This window comes from Desmodus rotundus, chromosome 6 (assembly GCF_022682495.2).
Source record: "Desmodus rotundus isolate HL8 chromosome 6, HLdesRot8A.1, whole genome shotgun sequence".
Classification (NCBI taxonomy): Eukaryota; Metazoa; Chordata; class Mammalia; order Chiroptera; family Phyllostomidae; genus Desmodus; species Desmodus rotundus.
The window spans coordinates 79,318,413-79,342,025 of NC_071392.1; the positions used below are offsets into that span (position 1 = coordinate 79,318,413).

The 23,613-nt window shown below is 45.9% G+C and overlaps 1 protein-coding gene across 1 annotated transcript in view; it reads left to right on the forward strand.

Annotated features, from left to right (window-relative positions):
* Nucleotides 1-23,613, forward strand: part of EXOC4 (exocyst complex component 4) — a 672,527-nt gene that overhangs the window by 605,833 nt on the left and 43,081 nt on the right. Inside the window, exons 15-17 of the mRNA XM_024554980.4 lie at nucleotides 6,857-6,998; nucleotides 15,306-15,484; nucleotides 18,378-18,537. Coding sequence (XP_024410748.1) covers nucleotides 6,857-6,998; nucleotides 15,306-15,484; nucleotides 18,378-18,537 — 481 coding nt within the window. The remainder of the gene's footprint in view (nucleotides 1-6,856; nucleotides 6,999-15,305; nucleotides 15,485-18,377; nucleotides 18,538-23,613) is intronic.

Here is a 23,613-nt window from a genome sequence, read left to right on the forward strand (position 1 = left end):
GCCAGGGCTGTCACCGTGAAATTTTAATTTGGAGCCATTGACTTAAATAAGGAGGGAAGGACATCTCTATCCTACGGAAATCCAAATTAGATGCTAATTGTTAGCATCTAATTAGCCCGTGAAGGTCACATACTCATTCCAGAAACCAGGAGGTTTATTGATAAATAATTTATTTAACAAATGCTTATGAAGTGTCTACTGTGTACAAAACACTGGGTTGGGGGAAGATTCACTCTTATAGGCTTGCAAATAATTCAAGGGAATGAATAAAAAGTAATGATCGTGGTACAGAAAAACTAAGAAGGTCAAGGTAGAGCTAGCTGGCATTCAAGTTCCAACTTGGAACTGTGGTTTCATAGGGTATATAACCCTTGAAAATCTACCCCCGTGTCAGGCTCGGTAGTAGCACGTCCCGCAGGCACTCACCAAGGAGAAGGAGGTGGGGTGGGGGGCTTCCTGCCACGGCCCACTGACTCTGTATGTCCCATTAATTCTTAATGTCACCAGCCTACTCAGTGTTCCCATTTTTTTCTTTTTTAAATGTCATCCAGGTAACAAAATCAAAGGATCTCAAAATTATTTATAAAACCTAACAACACATTGTTCTAGGAGTTAGGAAGGTGTGATCACCACAATTTTCTAAATAAGATTGGGAATTAGGTAATTCCATCCAGGCTAAAGCAGAGATCATTTTGTGGTGTCTGTCATTTCTCTGTGCAGTTAGGAAGAGGAGTCAAATAGTGATTGTACCGAAATGTGATCTTCTAAAATGTTTTCCAGGGAGAAAATCTCCTGGGATCATCCCTCATTGTCTCTTTCTCTCTGCTAAAAAGTTTGAATCCGCAGAATTAACCTTTCTTTCCCTGCTGTGATAACCATCCGTCCCTTTTCAATGTATTACTTTGATGACAGCTGATACCGGTCTAAGCTCGTGTTGTAACAATTTTAGATAATATTGCAGATGCACAAGGACACCCTCATATGAATCAATTAAAGAAGGCACAGTAAGCTGCCACGGAAAGTGTAGCAGCTGCATCCTTGAAAACAGATGCTCTTCTGGGTCTGAATAAGTCCAATTTTGACTAATTTTAAGACCTAAACAGATTTCAGTGTGGTTAATATTGGGATGTGGAACCACTTGAGACACCCTAATGAACTCCGCTGATTGCTTCTCCGTGACAGTTAGTATGTTGGTTTGCCTTGTGAGATAGATGCTGGGTGTTCGATCGGCCAGGGGTTTGATGTCAGTAGAAAAGAGAGAGCCCACGTCTCAGTTGCAGCAAGATGGCCTCATGAAGTTAGCCTGGCTTCTACAGGCAACCCAGTTTATAGGGAGAGTGCTTGGGCTGTCGGCATTGACCAGAATTGCCTTAAACTGTACTTCCGCAAGGGTTTGAATAGCCCAGGAAACCACTATAATGAACTACTTCCCTATACCCACTCTGTTTCTAGAACATACTCAAGAAACTGAGAAAGTCATAGTTGTATACGGCAAGTTTTTCCTTCTCAGTCCTGATCTTTATTAATCTGTTGTTATATGGATTATTTGTCCTGTTATGTTGGTCAATTAAATCATTGGTTCTGCTTAATTTAAAAAAAAAAAAGCATTGGTGTTTACAAAAAGTTAACATAGCCAAATGTGTGCCTCAGATAAATAACTCTTGTCCACCTCACATTTAATTACCTAAATATAGAGGATTGACTTAAGGTAGGGACAAAGCGTGATGTCAGCAGACTATACCAGTAGTCCATGGAAGAGATGAGGGCCAAACCAGGAAAATGACAGTAGATACAGAAAAGACAGAATACATTAAGAAAACATATATGATATAAAGTTGGCAGAAATTAGTCTTTGCTGAGGGGAGTGAGGGAGAGAAGAGATTCAAAGATTACTCTAATGTCTGCAGCTGAGATTCCTGAATTGACAGGGAATTTACAGGGAATTCAGGATAAAGAGCAGATGCTGGAGACAGATAATGAGTTCAGTTGCGAGCTCATTGCATTTGAGATGCCTGTGGGATGCACTGCTAAAGCTAGCTGGCAAACAGTTGATCGAATGAAGTTCAGGCGTCATCCATTCCTAGATAATAGCAAAAACCATGAAAATGTATGAGCTCACCCAGAGAACGTACAGAATGACAAGTAAGGGAGACCAATAGAAAAAAATCCTTGGGAACACTGGCATTTAGGGGTGAGGGAAACTGTGGAAACAGTGTCAGGGAGGTGAAAAGACACCCGGAGGACCATGGCAAAAGAAAACATAGAAGGCAAAAGAAAACAGAATTTCAAGGAGGAAATGGCCAGTCGTGTTGAGTGGGGTTGATGCTGGAAAGCACCCAGGGGATTCGGCAGTTGGACTATCACTGGCGATTATCAGAATCGTTATTTAACAAAGAAGCGAAGGCAGAAATAGATCATGGCACAGGGAAGGGTTCAGGGAAGGCAAGAGGACAGAGAAAGCAAGTGCTGACAATTCTTTTGAAGTCTTGCTAAGAATCTGATGTCCTCAAGGGGGGAGTAACGGAGAGCGGCAAGGACAGAGGGCCTGGGGAGAGCGGCCTGAATTTGGGAAACGTGCTGTGTAAGGGAAAGGGGCCGGCCAAGCACTAGTGAAGGGTGGACAAGTGGAACTGAAGACTCTTTTGAGAATAAAATCCAGAAAATTTCAGTGGCACCAATCCAGACTTTTGTTTTCTTCTGCCTCCCTGTCCGAAGGTGAGATGCAGAATTAGCCCAGCGTTAGATCAAGTTGCCAAAGAAGAATCCAATACTTTGAGGGTCATTGGCCATACGGTGACACATAGCCACCTCTAGCGACTAGGCAAGGGTGGGCACGCAGGCTTTTAGCTTTCCAGAGTCTCTAGCGGAGTGAGCAAAGGAAAATCAGAAATTTCGGCTGCTTCACCTGACAAGCAGGGTTTGGCCCAGAGACCAAGATTCCGCTTCCTCATGGGCCAGTCAGTTCGGTGTAGAAAGCCGCAGCGGCATTGCTACAGATAGTCCGCTGGGGGTCTCAGAGGTGCCTGCTTTTGTGCCATGGCTCCACGAGGAACAAGGATACTGTGAATGATCTGATGTGACCCCCCCAGTGTCAGAAAAATAGCTCAAACCGCACGTCTTAATAAAATGATCAAGTGCTGGTATTTTTAAAGCCCACAATATACGCGTGGTCTGCCGATGTGAAGCAATCCCCAAGATAAATAACCACGTGGCCTCTAAAAGGGTTTGTGCAAGGTGTGTGTGTGTGGGGGGGGGTATCTAGCAACCTTCCGTCTTGACTGTAATCTCCCACACAGCAGATTCTTCCAGCCTTGCTTTTCTGTAGATTTCCATTTGACGTGTAAAAGCTAGTTCATTCTTTGTTGCCTTCGTTTGCCGTGCTCAGCATTTCTTTGCTCAGTGTATTCCTTCTCCTTCAGAAAACTTTGTAAACTTCAGTGAGCCCTCAAAAATTCACAGGCCAGTTTGCAATAGAAATCTGAGCCTACTTTTCCGTGTCGCTTTACTAAAATGTTAGGTTTTTGCTATAGATTGCAGTCAAGCAAAATGTGTAGCGTTACTATTCTAAACTGTTTTTACCTCATTCATTGCACGTTTTATCTCGGCCACTTAGCTTGCCATTAAGTTACTCTACTTGGATGTTTTTTAAAGGCACGGTTTGGCAGTGGGCAGTTTCTACACATAATGAAATTATATATTTCTATAATAAGAAGTTGAGATATATATATAAATCTTACTTTCTTGGTGTAATTTGCCCAGAACGCCTTTGGTAGAGTTTGCGATATAAGTACAATAGTCCCCGCTTATGTGCGGCTTTGCTTTTCAGTGACCCACAGGCAACTGCAATCCAAAAATATGAAATAGAAAATCCCAGAAATAAGCAATTCATAAGTTTTAAGGTGAGCACCATTCTGAGTAGCGTGATGAGATCCCCCACGACCCTGTTCCCCCTGCCTGGGACATCGTGGCTCATCCGTTCGTCCAGCGTCTCCCCCCGGCACGCTGCCCTCTGGTCAGTCACCCGGGGGGTAGCCTCCTGCGGTACCAGGCCCACTGCCACGGTATCACAGTGCTTGCGTTCGAGTCACCCTTATCTCACTTCTCAGTGGCCCCAAACACAAGAGAAGTGGCAGGTGCTGGCAATTTGGACAAATAGATGCTGTAAGCACTTCCTTTACATGAAAAGGTAAATATGTATAGGGAAAAAACAGAGTCTATATAGGCTTCGGTACCATTCAGGGTTTCAGACATCCACTAGGGCCTTGGAACATATCCCCACTGATAAGGGGGGTGGCTGTAGAACTTTGAACCTCAGACCATGAGTCCGAGTTTTTCAGGATCTGATTTCTGCCTCTTCATTGGTACGTAGCATCTCTCTGTGCCACAGTTGGTGTCACACCGCTGAGTAGTCCAGCAGCTCAAAAGCCCTAACATGCTTTGAAAGGCCCATCACCGTCACCTGTAGTTGCTTTCATCCAGCCTCCCAAACGAAAGCATTGGGAAGGCCGTGATCTGACGCAGGCGATCTGACGCGGGGATGAAGCCCCGTGGATAACGTCGACGTTAGAGGGGGAGCACCACGTCACACATCTGGCCTCCCGCAGATCGAGTCGGGGAGCATCGTAGGGGCTGCCGAGGCTGCTGATAATCCTAAACCTCCAGCACTACACTCCCTTCCTCCTTCCACATCAGTTCCTATAAATGAAATTGTTCTTCTTCTATGTTTGCTGTGATAATTCATTAAAGTCTGGTTCCGTAGTGGGGAGCTTGGCCTTCTAGGTCGAGGCTCTCTCTCTGGTCCCTCCTGTGGGTTGGGCAAGAGTCTAGGAATAGACAAAGCTCTGAAAGCCCCCAGCGGCAGCCACTGCGGCAGCCACAGGTGACTCCGACCCTCTGAGGCGAGCACAGCCCGACATTTAGTCAGCCGTGCCTTGCCACGTCCTGGGGACACTGTCTCCTCTAGTGAGGAGAAGAATTTTCAGATGGAAAAGCAAAAAATACTGATAAATGGAAATTGAACTTCAAGATGGATGGAATTATCTTCTAAGTAACTTGTTGCTATCATTAAGCTTCTTAACCTGGACAAATCGCATGCTAATGAGCAATAGTAATTATTCATGTTTATTATTTATGTTAATGTTGAGTGAGTTTTATGTGCTGTTGGTTTTAGTGTTTTATCTACACTAACCTATTTAATACTCCCAACATCTCCATGCTCTAGTTGCTATTATCTCCATTTTACAGAAAAAGAAACTGAGGCACACAGAATTTAAGTAATTAGCTCCTGGTCACATAGTAAGTAGTGAGGTCAGGACTCAAGGCCAGTCTTTGAGGCTCTAGGGAACTAAAAGGACTTCTTTTTTAAAAGATATTAAAGATTTTACTTATTTATTCTTAGAGGGGAGGGAAGAAGAGAGAGAAGGAGAGAATCATCAATGTGTGGGAGAAACATCAGTCGGTTGCCTCTCACTCACCCCCAGTCAGGGGACCTGGTCCGCAACCCAGGCATATGCCCTAATTGGGAATCGAACCAGCAACCTTTCACTTTGCCAGACAATAGCTAACCCACTGAGCCACACCAGTCCGGTCAGGGCTTAAAAGGACTCCTGAACGAAATTGCCACATTAACTGTTGGTGACCTTGGAGAAATTGCAGGGAACTGGACGTACAACAAAAGTGCAGACGTAAATAAATGTAGTTCACATTTTTGCTGTTTAGTATTTTCCTGAAGGCAGTGTCCAAGTGCTAGTAAATATTTTTTCAGTTACTTAGGGAAGATGTAGAAGGTAGCTTTATAAAACTTTCCCAGAAGACTTTGAGGACTTCAGTGGACTGTAAGCTCTATGTGAGTGAAAGCAGAATCTAGCACACTAGCACCCCCGCCCCCGGACACCGTAGGCTCACGGCAAGCAGCGTGGCGTGGAGAACGAAGGAGATGATCGCTCCCTCTAGTCAGGTCAGAGTACCCGCCGCAGTTACTGTGCTGCCCCTGCGCCCCACATTTCAGGGGAGGTGTACAACAGTTGCCGTGGTTGTGTCGGTAAGGTATGAGAACTGTAAAATTCTCCAGTTCTTTTATTTGAAAAGTGGTTGAAAAACTGGGGCTGTTTAGCTTGGAAAAGGGAAGACTTCAAGGAAGATAAAGGAGATGTCTTTAGTACTTGAAGTGCTGACACATGAGCATGACCGTGAAGTTGGCAGAAGCAGAGCCAGTGATTAGAAGTTAACGATGGCAGCCCTGGCTGGGCAGCTCGTTTGGAGCATCGTCCCAGCACCCCAAGGTTGGGGGTTCACTCTCCAGTCAGGGCACATGCAAGAATTAATCAGTGAATGCACAGGTACTCGAAACAGCAAATCACGGTTTCTATTCTCTCTCTCTCTCTCTCTTCCTCTCTGTCTCTAAAAATAAATAAAATAAAGGTTTTTGTAAGTAAAAGAATTTAACGATGACAGATACGACTTGATAAAAGATGGTCAAAGCTTTCAGAGAAGGAATCAGCTGCCTCAAAAGGTCCTGCAAATCCTTCCACAAACATGTTGGTGGGTGAGCAGCCACTGGCGGATGCGTGCACGACGCAGGCACAGACCGCGTGGCTGGGCCAGATGTCTGCTAAGGTCACTTCCAACTCTGAGATTCTGTTTTTGTCATTCTGTGAATTCAAAACAGTCATCTGGACTTCTGGTTTTAATCAAGGACAGAAACATTCTATCCTGTCTTGGATGTCTAATGCTGCCAACAGTAGCACTCGCCAAATTGGTAAAAACAACTGACGAGTGACAAAATAGCATGTCATTTCAAAAATGTCTCTAGGCACCTAGTGGAATGATTGGCATGGTTCTCGCCCCTCTTTTTCAGTGCTGTCTCCGGCTCAGGATGGCCACGTGACCATGGACCTCCCCCCAGTGTCCGAGCAGATCACGCAGACCCTGAGTGAGCTTGCCAGATCGTTCCAGGACATGGCCGACCGCTGCCTGCTGGTCCTGCACCTGGAAGTCAGGTATGACCCAGCATCGTGTAGGACCAAGGTTGAAAGACACTGAGGGTCATAAATCACTTGCTTGTCTCTGGGCAGTCTCGCCGTAATTCTCGGTTATTATCGATGCTGTCCTTTTCTTACACTGAGTGTGATGCTTAGTGTCACTCAACCACGCTCAGGGTTTTTGAGCCCATGTTGTGTTGTGAGCACAGCGACTCAGTGCCGGCCAGGCCTGTGGCAGCGGAATGACCCGGTCAGATGTCTGTACCAGCTGGCTGTCGGTCTTAAGTCAGTTAATTAAGTTCACTGACCCTCAGTGTCCTCATCCTAGAAATGGAAACAATAATTCCTAACTTACAGTTTTATAAATGGCATGATTAATACAATGCCTGCCACGTAGTAAGGATGCAGAATGTGGTGGTTTTGCAGTTATGACGACTCCACTGCCCTTGATATTCCTACTAAGGTGTCTGCTAATCAAATGCAGGGACCGTGATCCTTTCCTTCAGAATTAAAAACCCGATTAAAGAGATGAAACTAAAATAATAATTCGAGAAAATACACGTAGTTCCCAAGGTACTATTCCCTTGGCCTCTTGTTTCTCCCTCTGCAATATTCTGTTTCGCTTTGGTAACCTCTTACACCTACAGAAACGGTAGGAAGAAAGGATGAGGAGTCTTTAATTGCTGATTGATTCATTCAGTGAATATTTATCGAGTGCCTTCCTTTGCCGCACAGTGTTCTGAAGGTTGGGGCCTAGCAATGGAAAAACACTCAGGGCCGCTGCTCCCCTTGAAGCACATTCTAATGAGGAGAAACAGCCAGTGAGTGAACAAAACGATAGCTCAGAGAAGTGCCACTAAGACATTAAAACAGCAGAATGGAGCCAAGCGGTGCCGTCCAATAGAAATGCAAAGTGAGCTACACACGAACCACATAGATAATTTAAATCTTCTAACAGTCACATTTGCAAAGAAGAGGAAAGCATAAATTATAACAACACACTTTATTTAACCCCGTGTAACCAAAATATCATTTCAACGTATCATTTGCATAAAAATTATTAAGGAGGTAGTTTGTGTTTGTGGCCCCGAGCCCTTGAGTCTGCGTGCTGGATGCTCAGGGCTCCCTGGAATGGGATGGCGGCTGTCCGGGGGCCTGCACGTGGCCAGTGCTGTCCTCCTGGCAGCGCAGGGGGTGGCTGCGGCTGACCAGCACAGGGATCTTCTTGTTTGCTTTTTAGACAGAGCATTCAGCAGAAACGTGGCCAGGCAGTGAGAGGGAACCATCTGTGCAAAGACCGGGGAAAGAGTGTCAGGCTCTTCCGAGGGAGAAACGCCCCCAAGGCCCTGAGACAGAGTCAGGGTAGGAAGGGAGAGGAGTCCAGCTGACGGTGGCCTGGTGCACGAGGGGGCGGGCAGGCGTAGAGGGGCAGGTACAGGCACCGTAAGAGGCTTTGCGCGGGAGGCATATTCATTCATCACTCATTCACATTTTTCTCAATTTTTTAAAACTTAAATTTATTGGAGTGACATTGCTTAATAAAATTACACAGGTTTCAAGTGTACAGTTCCGTGCTACACCATCTGTATACTGCATTGTGTGCCCACCACCCAAAGTCAACTCTCTTTTCGTCACCGTGTATTTGGCCCCCTTTACCCTTTACAACCCTCCCCACTCCCGTCCCTCGGTAACTGCCATGCTGTGTGTGTCCATGAGCTTCTGTTTTTCCTCATTTTTGGTCATTTGCTTTCATTTTGTTTTTTCTTCAGTTTTTGTTCATTTGCTGTTTTTCGTTTCTGTCCCACATGTGACTGAAATCACGTGGGTCTTGACTTTTTCCATCTGACTTGTTTCACTTAGCGTGTTCGGACTGGATAAAGACGTGGTCCGTGTACACAGTGGAATACCATTCAACCATAAGCAAAGCTGAAACACTGTCATTTGAGACCATGTGGATGGATCTTGAGAGTATCATGCTAAGCGAAATGAGTCAGACAATCACTCACATGTTTAAAAGGTCCCTTTGGCCATAAATGGAGGAGGGATTTCAGGGAGAGGGATGAATGGAAGCAGAGTGGCCAGGTGAAACCAGTCATGAGCGCCAACGTGACAGAGGTGGAAGTGTGAGGAGCGCTGGACTTGAGGCCCCTGCTGAAGGGAGAGCCAGTAATATTTGTCGATAGATCCGGTTGGGTGCAGGGCTGGAAGCAGACAGAGAGAGGGGGGGTGGGCTCAAGGACAGCACCAGCTGCGGGGTCACAGCCAGGGCTGTTAGCTGCGGTGAGGAAGACTGAGCGAGGACAGAGGGTAGGTGAGGAGTGGAGAGCAGGAATTCCATTTAGAGGATGTTCGGTTTGGGATGCTTGTTAGACATCTAAACACAGTAGCAGTCAAATCGGCAGTTGGATGTGGGCTTTAGAAACTTCACATCAGAGACCTCAGCACTGGAAAATATATAGTAAGTAATACATTTTCTCCTGGATGACCAGGAAGCGTTATTAAAGTTGATAGGGTATTTTTTTCTGTTGGAGTCTTTACCTGATTTAGATGTTTCAAATGTAGGTTGGACTTTGGTTCATACATTTGGACTCCAGTTAGATCTTGGATCTTTCTGGTGCCCAGGCAAAGCCTGATTGATCACGTATTGTTAACATCACTTCTTTTGTGTGCCGCTTGCTTTTTTATTCTTCATTATCTTGTCATTATCTTGTCCAGTGAGCTACATCTTTATTGCTTGTGAGCACCTTGTGAGTGGAACAAGAAAAGGAGCACCTCAGGTTTGGAATCTATTTTACTCAGCATTATTTCCGAACCCACTTCTTAACATTCAGCTGTCCAGAAATAAAGCTATGCCTCTGGGTTTTCTCATTTGATTTACAACAATACTTAGATTCATTTTCTATTTATTTATAGGATGGCAGGTGTTTTCTATGACTAGGTGAATGCAATAGGCATAAAAGAAAGAAGGCACCACCCAGTTGCACAGGAAAGTGAGGGAACATCGATGCATTCCTATCACAGCTCCTGGAAGCACGATATTGACTGTGAGGGCACACGGTGTCTTCTGCATTTAGAGTGATCTGCTGGTAGTGTAGTTAATTCCAAGTGGGATATTTTGAACACGTTTGAGTAAAATCTTTGAAATCTTTGACCGCTATTCCGCCCTTTTTGTCTTTGTGCATCTTGGCAGTACTAGTCTATGATGCTGAACATGGTTTGGTCATTATTTATTACGTTTTCAAGGAGCCATTCCATCTGTAACATCCTCTGCCACATCTCCTTTAACACTCATCAAGAAACAGAAAAAGATCACTTGAAGGAAGAACAACAAAAAGGCTGAGTTTTACTGTGAACACTAACCATGTTTATTTTTTCTAAATTCCTCATGTAACATGATTTGAACACGCAGGTTGCTTTCTTATGAACGTGCTCCATCTCATCTTTGTCTTGTGTACAGCACAGTACGTAAAACGAGACAGAGCACTCACGTGTGGCCCAGATCGCGAGCATTCGCACTGTCCATTCCTTGTCACAGTGCTGAGCTCTTTGTTTCGTGTTTACAGTTGATGATAAATCAGCGTACAGAATGACTAAGACACATGCCAAGCCAATCGCTCTGCTGCAGTGTACCAGTGCTGGAGCAGAGCAGACTGCTGTGCGCCCCGGGGACCCACGGCGGGTGACTGCGGGGGAGGCGGCTAGCTCCCAGAGGCAGAAATCAGCTGCGTCTTGTTCCCTGTCAGTCCCGAGGACCAGGAAGAGCCCTGCTGCCTACTAGGTGCTCAGTGACTCTCGAGACATCAGTGACTCTCGAGAATCAGCTGGCTTGAGACCAAACCCAGATGAATTAAGTGCTGTTTGCCCAAATCAAACCTGTCTCCCGTCAAAGAGAACGAGTTGGTTTGGGGATTCTGGCTTCACGGAGCATTTCACTACAGGTATTTGAGAGACACAGAGGTGCTGCATGGCCAGCATCACCCCTGTCATCATAGTCAGGTGTGAGCTTCACTCCCATCCTGCCGTAAGAGAGAGTGAGAACTTAGCCCCCATTGTCCGCGCGCTGGCCCAGTGGAGAGTGGCCGGTGAATCAGGGTGCCTGGCGTAAGCACACAGATAGAAGAGAACAAAAAACCATGGGAAAGCTAGCAAGAAGCCCAGGGCAACTTCAAATGCCAAAAATGTGTCTTCTTCCCCAAATATTTTTACATTCATAGTCCATATTTTTCTTTACTGTTGTTAAAGTTCAAATCAAAAGTGTCCCCAAATCCAGTAGGTTCTTGGTGAAAGACCCATCCGAGGGCATTTGACATTTCACCTGTGTCACCGTAGGTCACAGTTAACCGCCAAGCAATGTCTTTCCACAATTTGAAACATAAGGTAAGTGACACCCCCCCGAAATGAAGGTCATGGCGAGGGCATAAAACAGTGTTCAGTATTCTTCCAGATTGGAACTTCAGAAGAAGAAAATTAAGTTGCCATTTGAGTCTAAGATGCCGAGAATCTCTGTCAGCAGCAGGCCCCTGAGCAGGTTTAAGAGCAAACTGCCTTAAGTGTGCACTTCCTGAACTTTCCGCCATCCCGCTGTGCAATCAGCAGTGTTGGCAGAAACCCTGGATGCCAGAGCCCTACTGAGGTCGGCAACAAGATGCCAGAATCCAAAAGACAAGGAAAAAGTCATTTTTCTAAAAAGTTTTGATATCTGTCAGTGACTTAATTTCTTTTTCATCTCTAACCATTTTGGGAGAGGAAGACAGTCCCTTAAAACAGCATTCACCTCTCCTCTCTGCCCTCACATCAGGACCTCATAAGCTGTCCCCTCCAGTTCAGAATAATGTCCTATGTAGTCTCTCTACTTCCAGTCTGGCCCGTGCTCCACCATCAGTCCACCCCCTATACTGTACCAGAGTGAGCTTGCCAAAGCTCACATCCGATTATATCGTTCCACCTCCTACCATCCTCCTGAGGGTCCCGATGGCCTCTCACAGTCCAGAGTCCTTGGCCTCCGAAGCCTAGCGTGGCCTGGCCCCGGCCCCTCTCCCCCAGCTTGCCTCACGCCTCCGTCATGTGATCCTTGTGGACCCAAAGGAACCCCACCAGTCCCTGAAACTGCCCTCTCTGCTCACCCCCATGCCTTTGTCCATGGCCTTCCCATGGTCTGGGGTTATAATGTTTATAATGTACTGTAAAAATACTTGAGCATCTATGGCTTGATTTTATTTTCAGTTAAGAACTGCTTAGTGTAAATTTCAACCACAATACCAATCAATTTCCCTAGTCATTAATCCCACACCAGGGTTGATTGACTTTTATTACATCAGAGAGATCAGATTCCAGAGGGATCTGTAACCAGTGCCTTTACTGGTGTCTTTCCCAAATAGTTTTACCCATTATAATGCGCGTGAATGTTAGAATGAGCCTTTATGGGTGCAGTTAGTGATTAGCTGAGCAGCAGCCATTACATGGTTACCCATCGTGAAAATGAACTGCTAGTCCAGATGTTTGGATTCCCTTACGTGAAGATGTTACAAGAATATAGCCCATGCTGTGTAAAATTTAGTTCAAAGTGGATTATAGATGTAAATGTAAAACCTAAAGCTTCAGAACTTTTAGGAAAAAGCATATGAAAGAATTTTAGTCACTTTAGTTAAGCAATGATTCTTAAATCTAACACCCAAAGCACTGTCCACATAGAAATAAATAATAAATTGAACTTCATCAAAATGTAAAGCCATTCTTTGAAAGACACTGTTAAGATGAAAAGAAAAGGGACTCTTTCCCTCCCTGGCTGCCCGAACATCGCCGCCATCGTGAACCACACAGGAACTACCCGGACCAGGAAGTTCATGGCCAACAGACTGCTTCAGCAGGAACAGAGGGTCGTTGACGGCCTTCCCCCTGCGAGGACTTCAGTCCCTAAGCCAGAAATTCGGGGAAAACTAGCCGGAACGTACAAGAATACACCAAATACCATCTTTGCGTTTGGATTCAGAACGCGTTTTGGTGGTGGCAAGACCGCTGGCTTTGGGGTGGTGTGTGATTCCTGGGATGACGCCAAGAAAAATGAGCCCAAACACAGACTTTCAAGACACGGCCTGGGTGAGGATAAGGAGACCTCAGGGAAACAGCAAAAGGAACGCAGAGCAGGGCGAAGACAGTCGGGGGCTGCGGAGGCCAGCGCTGGGGCTGCCAAAGAAGGGGGGGAGGTTCTTCAGGGGCCTTCTCTGTGGTGGTGGGCAGATTTTTCAGGAGAGGATTGATAAGTTCAGAACTTCTATGTGAAAGAAAAGACAAGCGAAAAACTGGGAGAAAATATTTGCAAAGATGCATATCTAATAAAAGACTTGCATCCAGGAAATATAAAAAACTCTCAGAACTTAGTAAGAAAGCAAAAAACCTAACTGCAAAGAATTAGGCAAATGATATAAGCACAAAGATATATGGATAATAAGTAAGCCCATGAAAATACGCCTGACATCATCAGTCATTAGGAAAATATAAGTTAAAACCACAATGAAATATCATTATACATTTATTAGAATGACTAAAAACTTTTTTAACTGACAGACACTCTTTGAGGGCATTGTGCTAAGTGAAATAAGCCAGACAAAGAAAGACAAACAGTTGTGTTATTATACCTGTGGAATCTAAAAAAAACACCAAACTCATAGAAACAGAAGAGTATGCGGTGGCTGGGGGAGTGGAGGAAATGGGAGGCGGCTGGTGAAAGGCACAAACTTTCACATGTAAGATGAACAAGGTCTGGGGACCTGATGTAAATGTGGTGACTGTGGTTGGTGACACTGTATTGTATCGTTGAACTTTGCTACAAGAGTGGAACTTAAATGTTCTCACTAAACAAAGAACAAATATGTGACATAATGGTGGTGTTAATTAACTAGATGAAGGGGGATCCTTTCAGAATGTGTACCTATCTCGAAACACTTTAAATGCCTTACAGTTTTATGTGCCAAGTGTACCTTAATAACACCAAACTTTTAAAAAAACCAACAACACTAGGTGCTGGTGGAGGGTGCAGAGCAACTGGGACCCTGCGCGTTGCTGGTAGGAAAGCAGCATGGCATAGGGACTTCGGGAAACAGTGTGGCAGTTTCTTATAAAATTAAACTGGTGGGTCATATGCACTTGCCATTTGACCCACCAGTCCACTTTTAGGTATTTACCAAAGAGAATTAAAAGCTTACACAGAGACCTGTCCGTGAAGCAGCTTTATCCACAATCACCCCAAACTTGAAACGGTGCAGATGCCAACTGGTGAATAGTGGAACTGTGGTACCTCCACAGGTGGGAGGAGCGAACAGCATGGACTAATCTCAGACTCTTAGGCAGATGAAGGAAGCCAGTCTCCAAAGCGACACTCGTATGTATGTGGTTCCATTTGTGTGGCATTCTGGACGAGATGGGATCATGGGAGAGACAATATGTCCGTGGTTGCAGGAGCCTGGGGTACAAGTAGAGGGTAGAGGTTGACTTCAAAGGGGATGAGGAAGGTCTCTAACTCAATTGTGGTGGTTCTTATACAACTGTGTGCGTTTTCATACATCCTAGAAGGTTACTCTAAAGAGGGAAAATTTTCCTGTTTGTAAATTATTTCTTAAAAAACCTGACTTTAAAAGGAAGGTGGTGGTCGAGCCTGTTCTTGCGTCATTTGGGATAATACCCAAGGCTTTTGCAGCGCCTCGCACTATTTTTAACAAATTTGTGGATATTCAGTGTTTTATTTAAATAATAGATTAATATTGATGAATATGCTAATTGTGATGGTAGCCAACACTTACTGTGCACTTCCTTCACACCAGACCCTATGTAACATGCTCTCTGTGTGGTAGCTCCTTAGCTTTTGTTATCATTCCCGTCGCACAGGTAAGGAAACTGAGACAGAGAAAGGAAATCACTTGCCCGACATCACAGGTAATTAATACATGTTGGAATTGGGAATTGAAACCAACTCAGTCTTATTGTAAAGTTTACACATGTGAGATCTGTCACTTCTGCCTCTCATTTTCACCACGACAATATCTTTTAGAAGACGTGCTTTTCACACTATGCATGCAGTCCTCTCACTGAAAAGAAGTTCCGTGTTCACTTATCTCTCCCCCACAACCCGTGGATTAAATAAGCAAGGAAAGCAGAAGCTGACTTGCTCAAGGTCACTTAGCTGTTCTGTGGCGTAACTACGATGGCTTTCCATTGAAAAAGGGGAGGGGCCCGTGACATTTTACAGGGCTGCTGCTGCTTTAAAGATAATCGTTTGCATCAGAAAGACTTCTTGCTTATTGCCCTCCCCAATCTGTCTGTCTTTTTCAGGGTTCACTGCTTCCACTATCTCATCCCTCTTGCGAAGGAGGGGAACTATGCCATCGTCGCTAACGTGGAAAGTATGGATTACGACCCTCTGGTGGTCAAGCTCAACAAAGACATCAGCGCCATCGAAGAGGCCATGAGCGCCAGCCTCCAGCAGCACAAGTTCCAGTACATATTTGAAGGTCAGTCCTGGCCCTGTCCCTCAAGTATGGGAGGAGGGAGGGGCTATGGTTTTCCTGGTTTTTCTACGTCATTGAAGTTCAAAACTGGTAGAAAGAGGCTGTTGGGACTTTTATTTCTTTTTTGATGAAAGCTCCAGTACCTGGTACCTCTGTGTCGACCGCTAGGTCGACACCAATATGGCTGCCATCTGCTCCTGGTTGATAAGGAGATTTAATCCAAGATAAGGCAGATGGCAGCCCGGCTGCCTCCCTAACGTGCAGCTCAGGAGAGCTGGATGGATGTGTGCAGGGCCACGAGTTAACTCAGGAGGAGCTCACAAAAGAAACACACACACACACACACACACACACACACACACACTCCCCACAATGAGGACAGAACCCTGAGAAACCCTTCATTGGCTAAAACCGTTCCGAAAGGGGAGGTTTTCCCTCTGAGAATGCGCTGTTGTCAGAGAGCAGCAGACGCCTCGAGTGGCGGCGATTTCAGCATGGCTGTGACCGCCTTCCGGGCAGGCAGCGCAGGGTGTGAAAGGCAGCGCCGTCTAAGGCATCTGCCTTCAAGGTCGGAAAAACACGATGCCAGCCAAGCCATCGTCGTGCCGAATTCCTTCCTCGGGCCCCTTTTAGGACTTTACATTCTGTCCCCTCTTCCTCGGTTTCTTTGTATGTAGACCTCGGTGCTGAAAGCATCCATGGTGCCTCACAAAATGAAGCCGGTGTTATTTAGAGCAAATCAGAAGGTGCGTTGCCGAAAGGATTGTAGTGACCCGAAGACAGGAGAGTGACGAGGCATGGCCATTGACTGCTTTATGAGACACTTTTGTGCCAGCAAATTTGGATCCCCAAAACCCCATGTTTTTTCATTAGATCGTGTCCTAAAGATGGAGATGTGCTCTGAAGGGAAATGTCTCTAAGAGACTTCAGCCAAAAGCAGAAGGGACTGAAAGGCTGGCTGTTGGTGAGCCCAGGGCCCCGGGCGTCTGGGGGCAGCAGTAACGCCTGCAGCCAGCAGCCGTGGGGGCGTCTGAGAGCTTGCTCCTCCCACCACGCAGTTCCCTCCTATTTCTCTCTCCTCAGCTGTGCCTCGTCCGGCCCCACACACGTGGTCCCCAGAGTTCCCCTCTCATTTTGCACACGCGTGATCCTGTCGAGAGACCACACCCTGAAACAGAGGTATAACCCTCTGATTTGGAATAGGTTTCAGCTAGGAAATCATAAGTTTCCAGCTTCGTGTCTAAAAAGCCAGCTACTACTCTGTGATATAATTTTCTAAATGCCAAAGGTATCCTACTGAGTTTGCCTAGGCAGGGAAGTGGCAGGGTCCCGACCCTCCTTGGTGCGGCAGGGCGGGGCACTTCCGCACAGATCTTGCGTAGAATTTTTGGCATGTAGTGATTACATAAAGCAGACCAACTTCTAATTGGTTTTATTATTAATTATTATATAAAGTTGCATGTGTGATATACATATTACACAAATTTATGTGTGTAATATATTTATTAGCTTTTACTGTTCTTTACAAACAACCCCCCCCCCCCCCCCCCCCCCGCCACTGCCTATACTGAGGGCCTACTGCCAACGGCAGAACACAATTACACCTGAAGTTACGGGCTCGGGAGTGTCAGCGGAAACTTGACCTGCGGAGATTTTTCACATAAGTGATTTGTGTGGTGTTAAATGTAAGATCCGTGTGTGTTTTTACTTCCTTCTTGAGTAGTGGCATGTACAAGGGATTCTGTGGCCTTGAGGCCATGTCGGGGAGCAGGCAAGAGAGAACACAGCCTCCTCTCCCTCTTCTGCCTTCATCCTCCTCCATTGAGGGAAAACTCATTTTGAAGGCGGGGAAGCCTGAAACCCGAAGTCACTCCATGAGCTCTGATCTGAGCCGCAGAGTCACCCTGGAGGGGCTCTGACTTCAGAAGAGGGAAATAACAAATACAGTAGACCACTAGCGACGAGTCAGACCAGCGTTCCCATTCTGGGGGAAACAGCCTGCTGGAGTCCAGCTTTGCAAGAATAAAGGAAAAAGAAAAAAGAGAAGTTTACTTAATTCCAAGTATTTAGAATTAAAATCTAGCTTTATGAAATGGTAAGCTCCATGTGCCCCAGGTGGTTCTGAACCGGCTCCTCAGTGTATTTGCATGGGATGTCCATCCCGGGACCCCCAGTCTGGTGTGTGCTGGCCGGCCCTTCGGTCAGCTGCACGGCCTCTCGGCAGTCCTGTGGAGAGGAGAACAAAGCACTTACAGAAGTGTCTGCAGGTATCCCGTAGGAACTCCGCAGGTACCGCCCGATCTGCTTTTCTTTCGCACTTTGTTTCTGCCTACATTCTCTCCAGTGGCTGCTTCAGAAATATCCTCCATTGTCGGCGTTGGGGTGTGTTTAACACCAATGCCAATACCCCAATTTCGTATTCACTTATTTTTGCTTATGTAGGTTCCCAATCCACTTTTGAGCTAAAGTATACTCCTGTCTGTTTCATGGGAGGAGGAGGAGGCCAAATCCATGGACCACTGTATTTACATGGCTTCCTCTCCTCTCCCAAAATGCCCGTACAGGACAAAGAGTTCCCGTGCACATCAGTGGATTATAAAACCGGGCTTGTTCTCTAAGCCCTGGCACAGTGGCTTCGGGTACACGTGCTGGTGCTGGGGCGGTGGGTTGGCCAGGTTTTGTTGCCAGCGTAAAGGCTCCCCACCTGCGAGTACCGGGGCCGGGTACAGATACTCCACAGTCATTGGGATGCCCGCAGAAGCAGCCGTCAGAGATATGGATTCTTTGGTCGTCGAAACTGCGGAGGATTAGAAGGGAGAAATCCCGTGTGTCCATTTATGCGAGGTGGCACTAACCTGTCCTCTTGTCTTCCCACCGCTGTGTGCCGGCCCCTCAGGCCTAGGACACCTGATCTCCTGCATCCTCATCAACGGTGCCCAGTACTTCCGGCGCATCAGTGAGTCTGGCATCAAGAAAATGTGCAGGAACATTTTTGTTCTGCAGCAGAACTTGACCAACATCACCATGTCGCGGGAGGCAGACCTGGACTTTGCCAGGTAAGCAGGGACATTGGGCTCAGCTCCTTGTACCAAAGCCAAGAACACATTGCCTATAAAGTCATTTTTTAAAGTAGATTATTGGTTCTTAAAAAGTTCGTTAAAAAAGAAGAACTTTTGATGGTGATACATCAAAATATTGCAATATTTACAATATATTTTCCAATATATACCTATATGGAATCATTATGTTGTACAACCGAAACTCTAATGGTATATGTCAATTATATCTCAAATTTTAAAAAGCAAAAGAAATTAAATAAATAGATGTTTTTCAGTGAAAAGACAGAGAAGGTAATTCTATAAAATTCTATTGGACGCCTAACATCCATTAGACAGGTAATTTTTCCTGTTGTCTAACCAAAGTTCTTTTTACTATAAAATGTTGCTTTTTTTCTGGTTATAAAAGTAATATATGCTAACTGCATAATATATGTAATATAAAATACAAAGAATATAAACATTACTTGTAAACTTTGTATCTGGAGGGTATGATACTTGGTATACTTTCTCCTGCTTTTTGTGAATGGGCTGTGTGTACAGGTGAGTTTTCATAGCTGTGCATACCTATGATTTCTCTCCCTACAACGTTAAAACTATGTTAATGTAGTCTTATATTCATTTAACTGTGTTTTCCCATATCAATAATACTCTTCGAAAGCATGATGCTTCCCATATCTATTAATATTTTTTGAAAATATTACTTTTAATACTTGAAAATAAGACTTTTGACTGCATGGTATAAATGAGCCATAATTTGTTTACTTAATCGTTTGCAAATGTGTAGACATTTGGATTTTTCCATTGTTTTCTGTCATTATAAGTAACAGGTGTTGAATGTATCTTTCCATGAATCTATTTCCTCATCTCTTCCATCTTGTCCCAACTGACACCATCTCCTCTTGTTTCAAGAGGGGGCAGGGGAGGGGGGCTTACCAATCCCCAGCCGTGCTCTCCCTCTGTAAGTGCAGCTTCTGTTAAACAGCACTTCCCCTTTTCTCCATCTGCTGATCGCGGTGTTTGATGTGCCTGTTCAAACTTGAGAGTTAATTTCATGCCCTCGCTATGTGGTCTCCACACTACGTGCTCCCTACTCCCTGCTCCCTACATCGGACCCTCGGTGTTTTAATGAAAGCATGACCAGCTCTGAAGAGGGTGGGCGACGATTATGGCGTCTCAGTGCTGAGCGTACGCCCAGGTGAATTCTTCCACCTGCTCCTTTACAGCTAGGAAGTCATTTGTTTTTAATGATCCAGAATGTCCCTGCCTAACATAGGAATACTTCTGCATCTTTCCACTTGATATTTTGATTCCTTAAGAAGTTCAAGAAAATCTGAAACAATTCTTGAGACAGATAAGGGCACGGTGAAGTATTATATCACTGTGACAGTGACTAAGACATATGCTGGCAATCTTGCTTTGGAATCACGTATCTTTATGCTTAACCTCTCCTGTCCAATTTGCCACCCCATTTGTTCCATTGCTACCCTGTTCCTCTGCTTCTCTCTCCTGCGTCTCTGTCTTTCTTTTCCCTGCGTGTCTGTGTGTGTGTGTGTGTGTTCATTAAATTCCCTATTTTAGGCCAAATTTGGTGGAAAGCCTTCCTTGCTCAGCTTAGAGAAACCAGGTGTGACTGAATGCTGCCTTTATTTGGTCGGTCTTATGGGGAATGATCTCATTATTGAATTAGCCTCATAATAACATTGACAAGGGGAACAGAAGAACATGGAGGCCTGAGGGAGAGAGAGAAGCATTACTAATTCTCTGAGGAATATACTTTCCTAAATTCAATCATCCTTTTTAAATGATTTTTTTTATTTAGCTGAAATAAGTAAATTAACACAGTGTTTGGCAGACAGTCTGGGTCTCGGAAACATAGCAGAAAAAACTGCACCTGAATAATGAAGGGCCGGCTAGGCAGCTCTGGGGTCGGAGTGGGTGGGCCGAGTGCCAGCGGCGCGTTTCTCCAGGAAAGAACTGCACCAGCCACCGAGCCAGGCCTTTCACGGCTGGATTTGTGAATGACGTCCACGGCAGTGGGTGTAAGCCGGAGTGTGGCCATCTGGGACAGGGACTGCTCCTGTGATTCTTTACTCCGAGTGGGTCGTCGTGAATCGGGCGAGCATAAGCCTGCGGCACACACAGGCGCGTCCAGCCTCTGCTCCTGGTCCAAAAGACATCTCCTTACTGCACTGCGAGCCCCAGAAGGCCAGGCGGTCCTGTCTGTCCTCTCAGTGCCTGGGCCACAGCGAGTGCTCCTCGTGGGTATTGGATTCGTGAATGGTGCCACGTTAAGGCTTCGTTTGGTGTCAGTGAAGGGCTTGGATGCCGATGAAGTTCAGTTCCATCTTGAATGCCATGAGAGTTTTAATCGGCTGATGGGGGTCAGTTCCCTCCTCGGTTTATAAGAACCAGGCATCTCCCTTGCGGTCCTTTCTTTGTGCAGCAGAAGGTGTTCCAGGAGGGAGTAACGCGCCCCTGCTCCTCACAGTCTCCATCCCTCATCTCCTCTTGCTCTCACACCAGCACGCACACAGACACACTTCACAGCCTCATCTTGTTCCATTCCTGTTTCTGCTAGGGACAGGTTTTGTGAAATGGGTTCTATCAATTCCACTGAACTGGAAGCCCTGTAAAATAAATAAATAAACCAGCAACAGTAAAATAGCCAGAAATAATAGGCTGGAGCTGTGTGGCTCAGCATTCCTTAAGCAATGTCTAATCAAGCATGGGCAGCGTTTGTATTTCCAGCAAATCTCTACAGGAATGTTATCTTCCAACACAGTAATTAATCACTAGTTGCCATGTGTCAGAAAACTTACTTAAGAAGTTGCAAGGCTCTTGTAGAGTCTCACTTCCATAGCCTTCCTGGCCAGTGGAAAGCGTAACACCCTTTCTGTAATCGAGAAACGAGGGCTCTGAGGTGATTCCGTTTATGTTCCTTCTACTCATAGTACTGTGGTCTCTCGCTTTTTCTACCCACCTGCGCTCTAACTCATCTCTACTAGGAGGATATGCATGCGTAAAGAACCAGGTGACCTATGTGACCTCCAGAATTGCAAAGAGACCCTGTCCCGATGGTAACGATCTCTGCTGCGGTTCCAACCACTGTTACTTTTCAAACTCACAAAGATCCTTTGTCCTGGCAAGTCACTGCAGATTAACTAAAAAGTGGAAGGACTTTATGACTATGCCGTGTAATTCCTTCATCAGAGATCATCGTACCCCGAGCTGCCGTGCCCATTCGAGGACAGAGCTAAAGGAGGAGCGGGAGCAAGCCATGCGGACAGCGAGGGGAAGAGTGTACCGAGGGAAGGAATCTAAGAGCCAAACCTGAGGGAGGAAGGTGTGTGCGTGGCCCTTAAAGAGCAGCAGAAAGGCAGGGTGGCTGTAGGGAGTGAATGCGGGGAGAAGAGTAAGAGCTGGGGTCAGAGGTTTAATCTGAGGGGCTGAGACCTTGCAGACTGTTACAATGACGCGTTGGCTCTTACTTGGAGAGAGGTAGGAAGCTTCGGGAACAGAAGAGTGCCATAGCTCGACTTGCACGTAGGAGAGTCACCGTGGCTGCCCTGTTGACAACAGATGCCTGGGAAGCGGAGGTCGCAGGCAAGGGCGAAGCAGATGAGCCTGTTAGGAAACTGTCGCAGTACTCTAAATGAAAGGTAGAGGTGACACAGTGACGTGGTAGCGGCGGAGAGGATGAGAGGTGGTCAGATTAGGTTATATTTTCAAATATATCCTATCGTCTGATAGGATTTGCTGAAGGATTGGATGTGAGCCAGTGACTCAAAGGTTCTTGTTCTGGGCAATTCACAGGATAGAGTTTTCATTTACTGAAATGAAGATTAGCCCATTGGAGAGACACATTGAGTTGGGGTTGGGTGGGGAGGGAGAAGGGGCAGAGAGGCAGGGCATATCGAGAGTTTGGGTTTGGCACTGTTAGGCTTAAGATGCCTATTAGACATCTGAAGAGAGAGAAAGAAGAGAGAGCTGCACATATTGTACGAATCTAGAGCTCAGGACACAGGCCTGGGCTGGACAGAGGAGCTTGGGACTCATCAGCGTGTAGATGGGATTGAAGTCGATGAGGCAGAGCAAGAGATGAGAGCTCAAGGGCACGAGCAGAGGAGAAACATACGCTGTCCAGGAACTTAGCCCGGCCCTCCACTGGCTGGATGCGGGAGTCCTGAAGAAACACCAGTGAAAGCACCCGAAAAGGGGCAGGCAAACAGTAGGAAGATAACCGGAAGGGATCCTGTCCGAGAAGTCAATTGAAGAAAGTGTTTTAAGAGGAGGGTACCCTCATCTGGGTCAGATGCTGCTGACAGGTTACATTAGCTCGGGCCAGAGAATTGGCCACGGGCGGGCCACCCAAGAGGGTTGAGATGCTTTATTTTGCATTTCCTTATCTTCCCTACACAACTGACCTAGCAGAGAAACAAGCCTTACATGTATTTGGGAATAGGCTTCTCCTTCCTCTGTTCCCTGGCAGGGGACACAGCGATTAGAGAGTTTCTGTTGTGATATGCAAAAAAATCATCTTTTCTCATTGGGTGGTCACTGAGACAGCTCCGTGCTTCCCATCATGGGTACTCATCGTGTGTTTCCCGCTGTGAAGCAGAGTCGTGATCCCTCTAGAGGGGTAAATAACTGGGTGGGTTCATTGTTAGCGAGGGGCAGTCTCTTCTTCCCAGAGCCTCGCTCCTCCCTTTCTAGCACTCTTCCAGTACCTCTGGGTGAGCTTTGCAGCTGGTCGAGATATCTTCACTTAACCAGTGAAGACCTGTGTTTCCCATACATAGTGCCGGTACGTAGGAACATTTGCTCCATAGAAGCCAACAGAGAGCTCTCACTGATAGAGAACCATTTGAAACCTAGGGACCAAAGGAGAAAAAATCTTGCCTGAAATGCCTCCTCTGAACACAGGTTTATATGGAGAAGTACAATATACTGTATTTGTTTAACTCAGTAAGAAACTGAATCAAAAAGTGAAAAGACCAATAGATTGGGAGAAAATATTTGCCTATAATATATCTGATAAAGGGCTTCATATCCAGAATGTATAACGAACTCTTA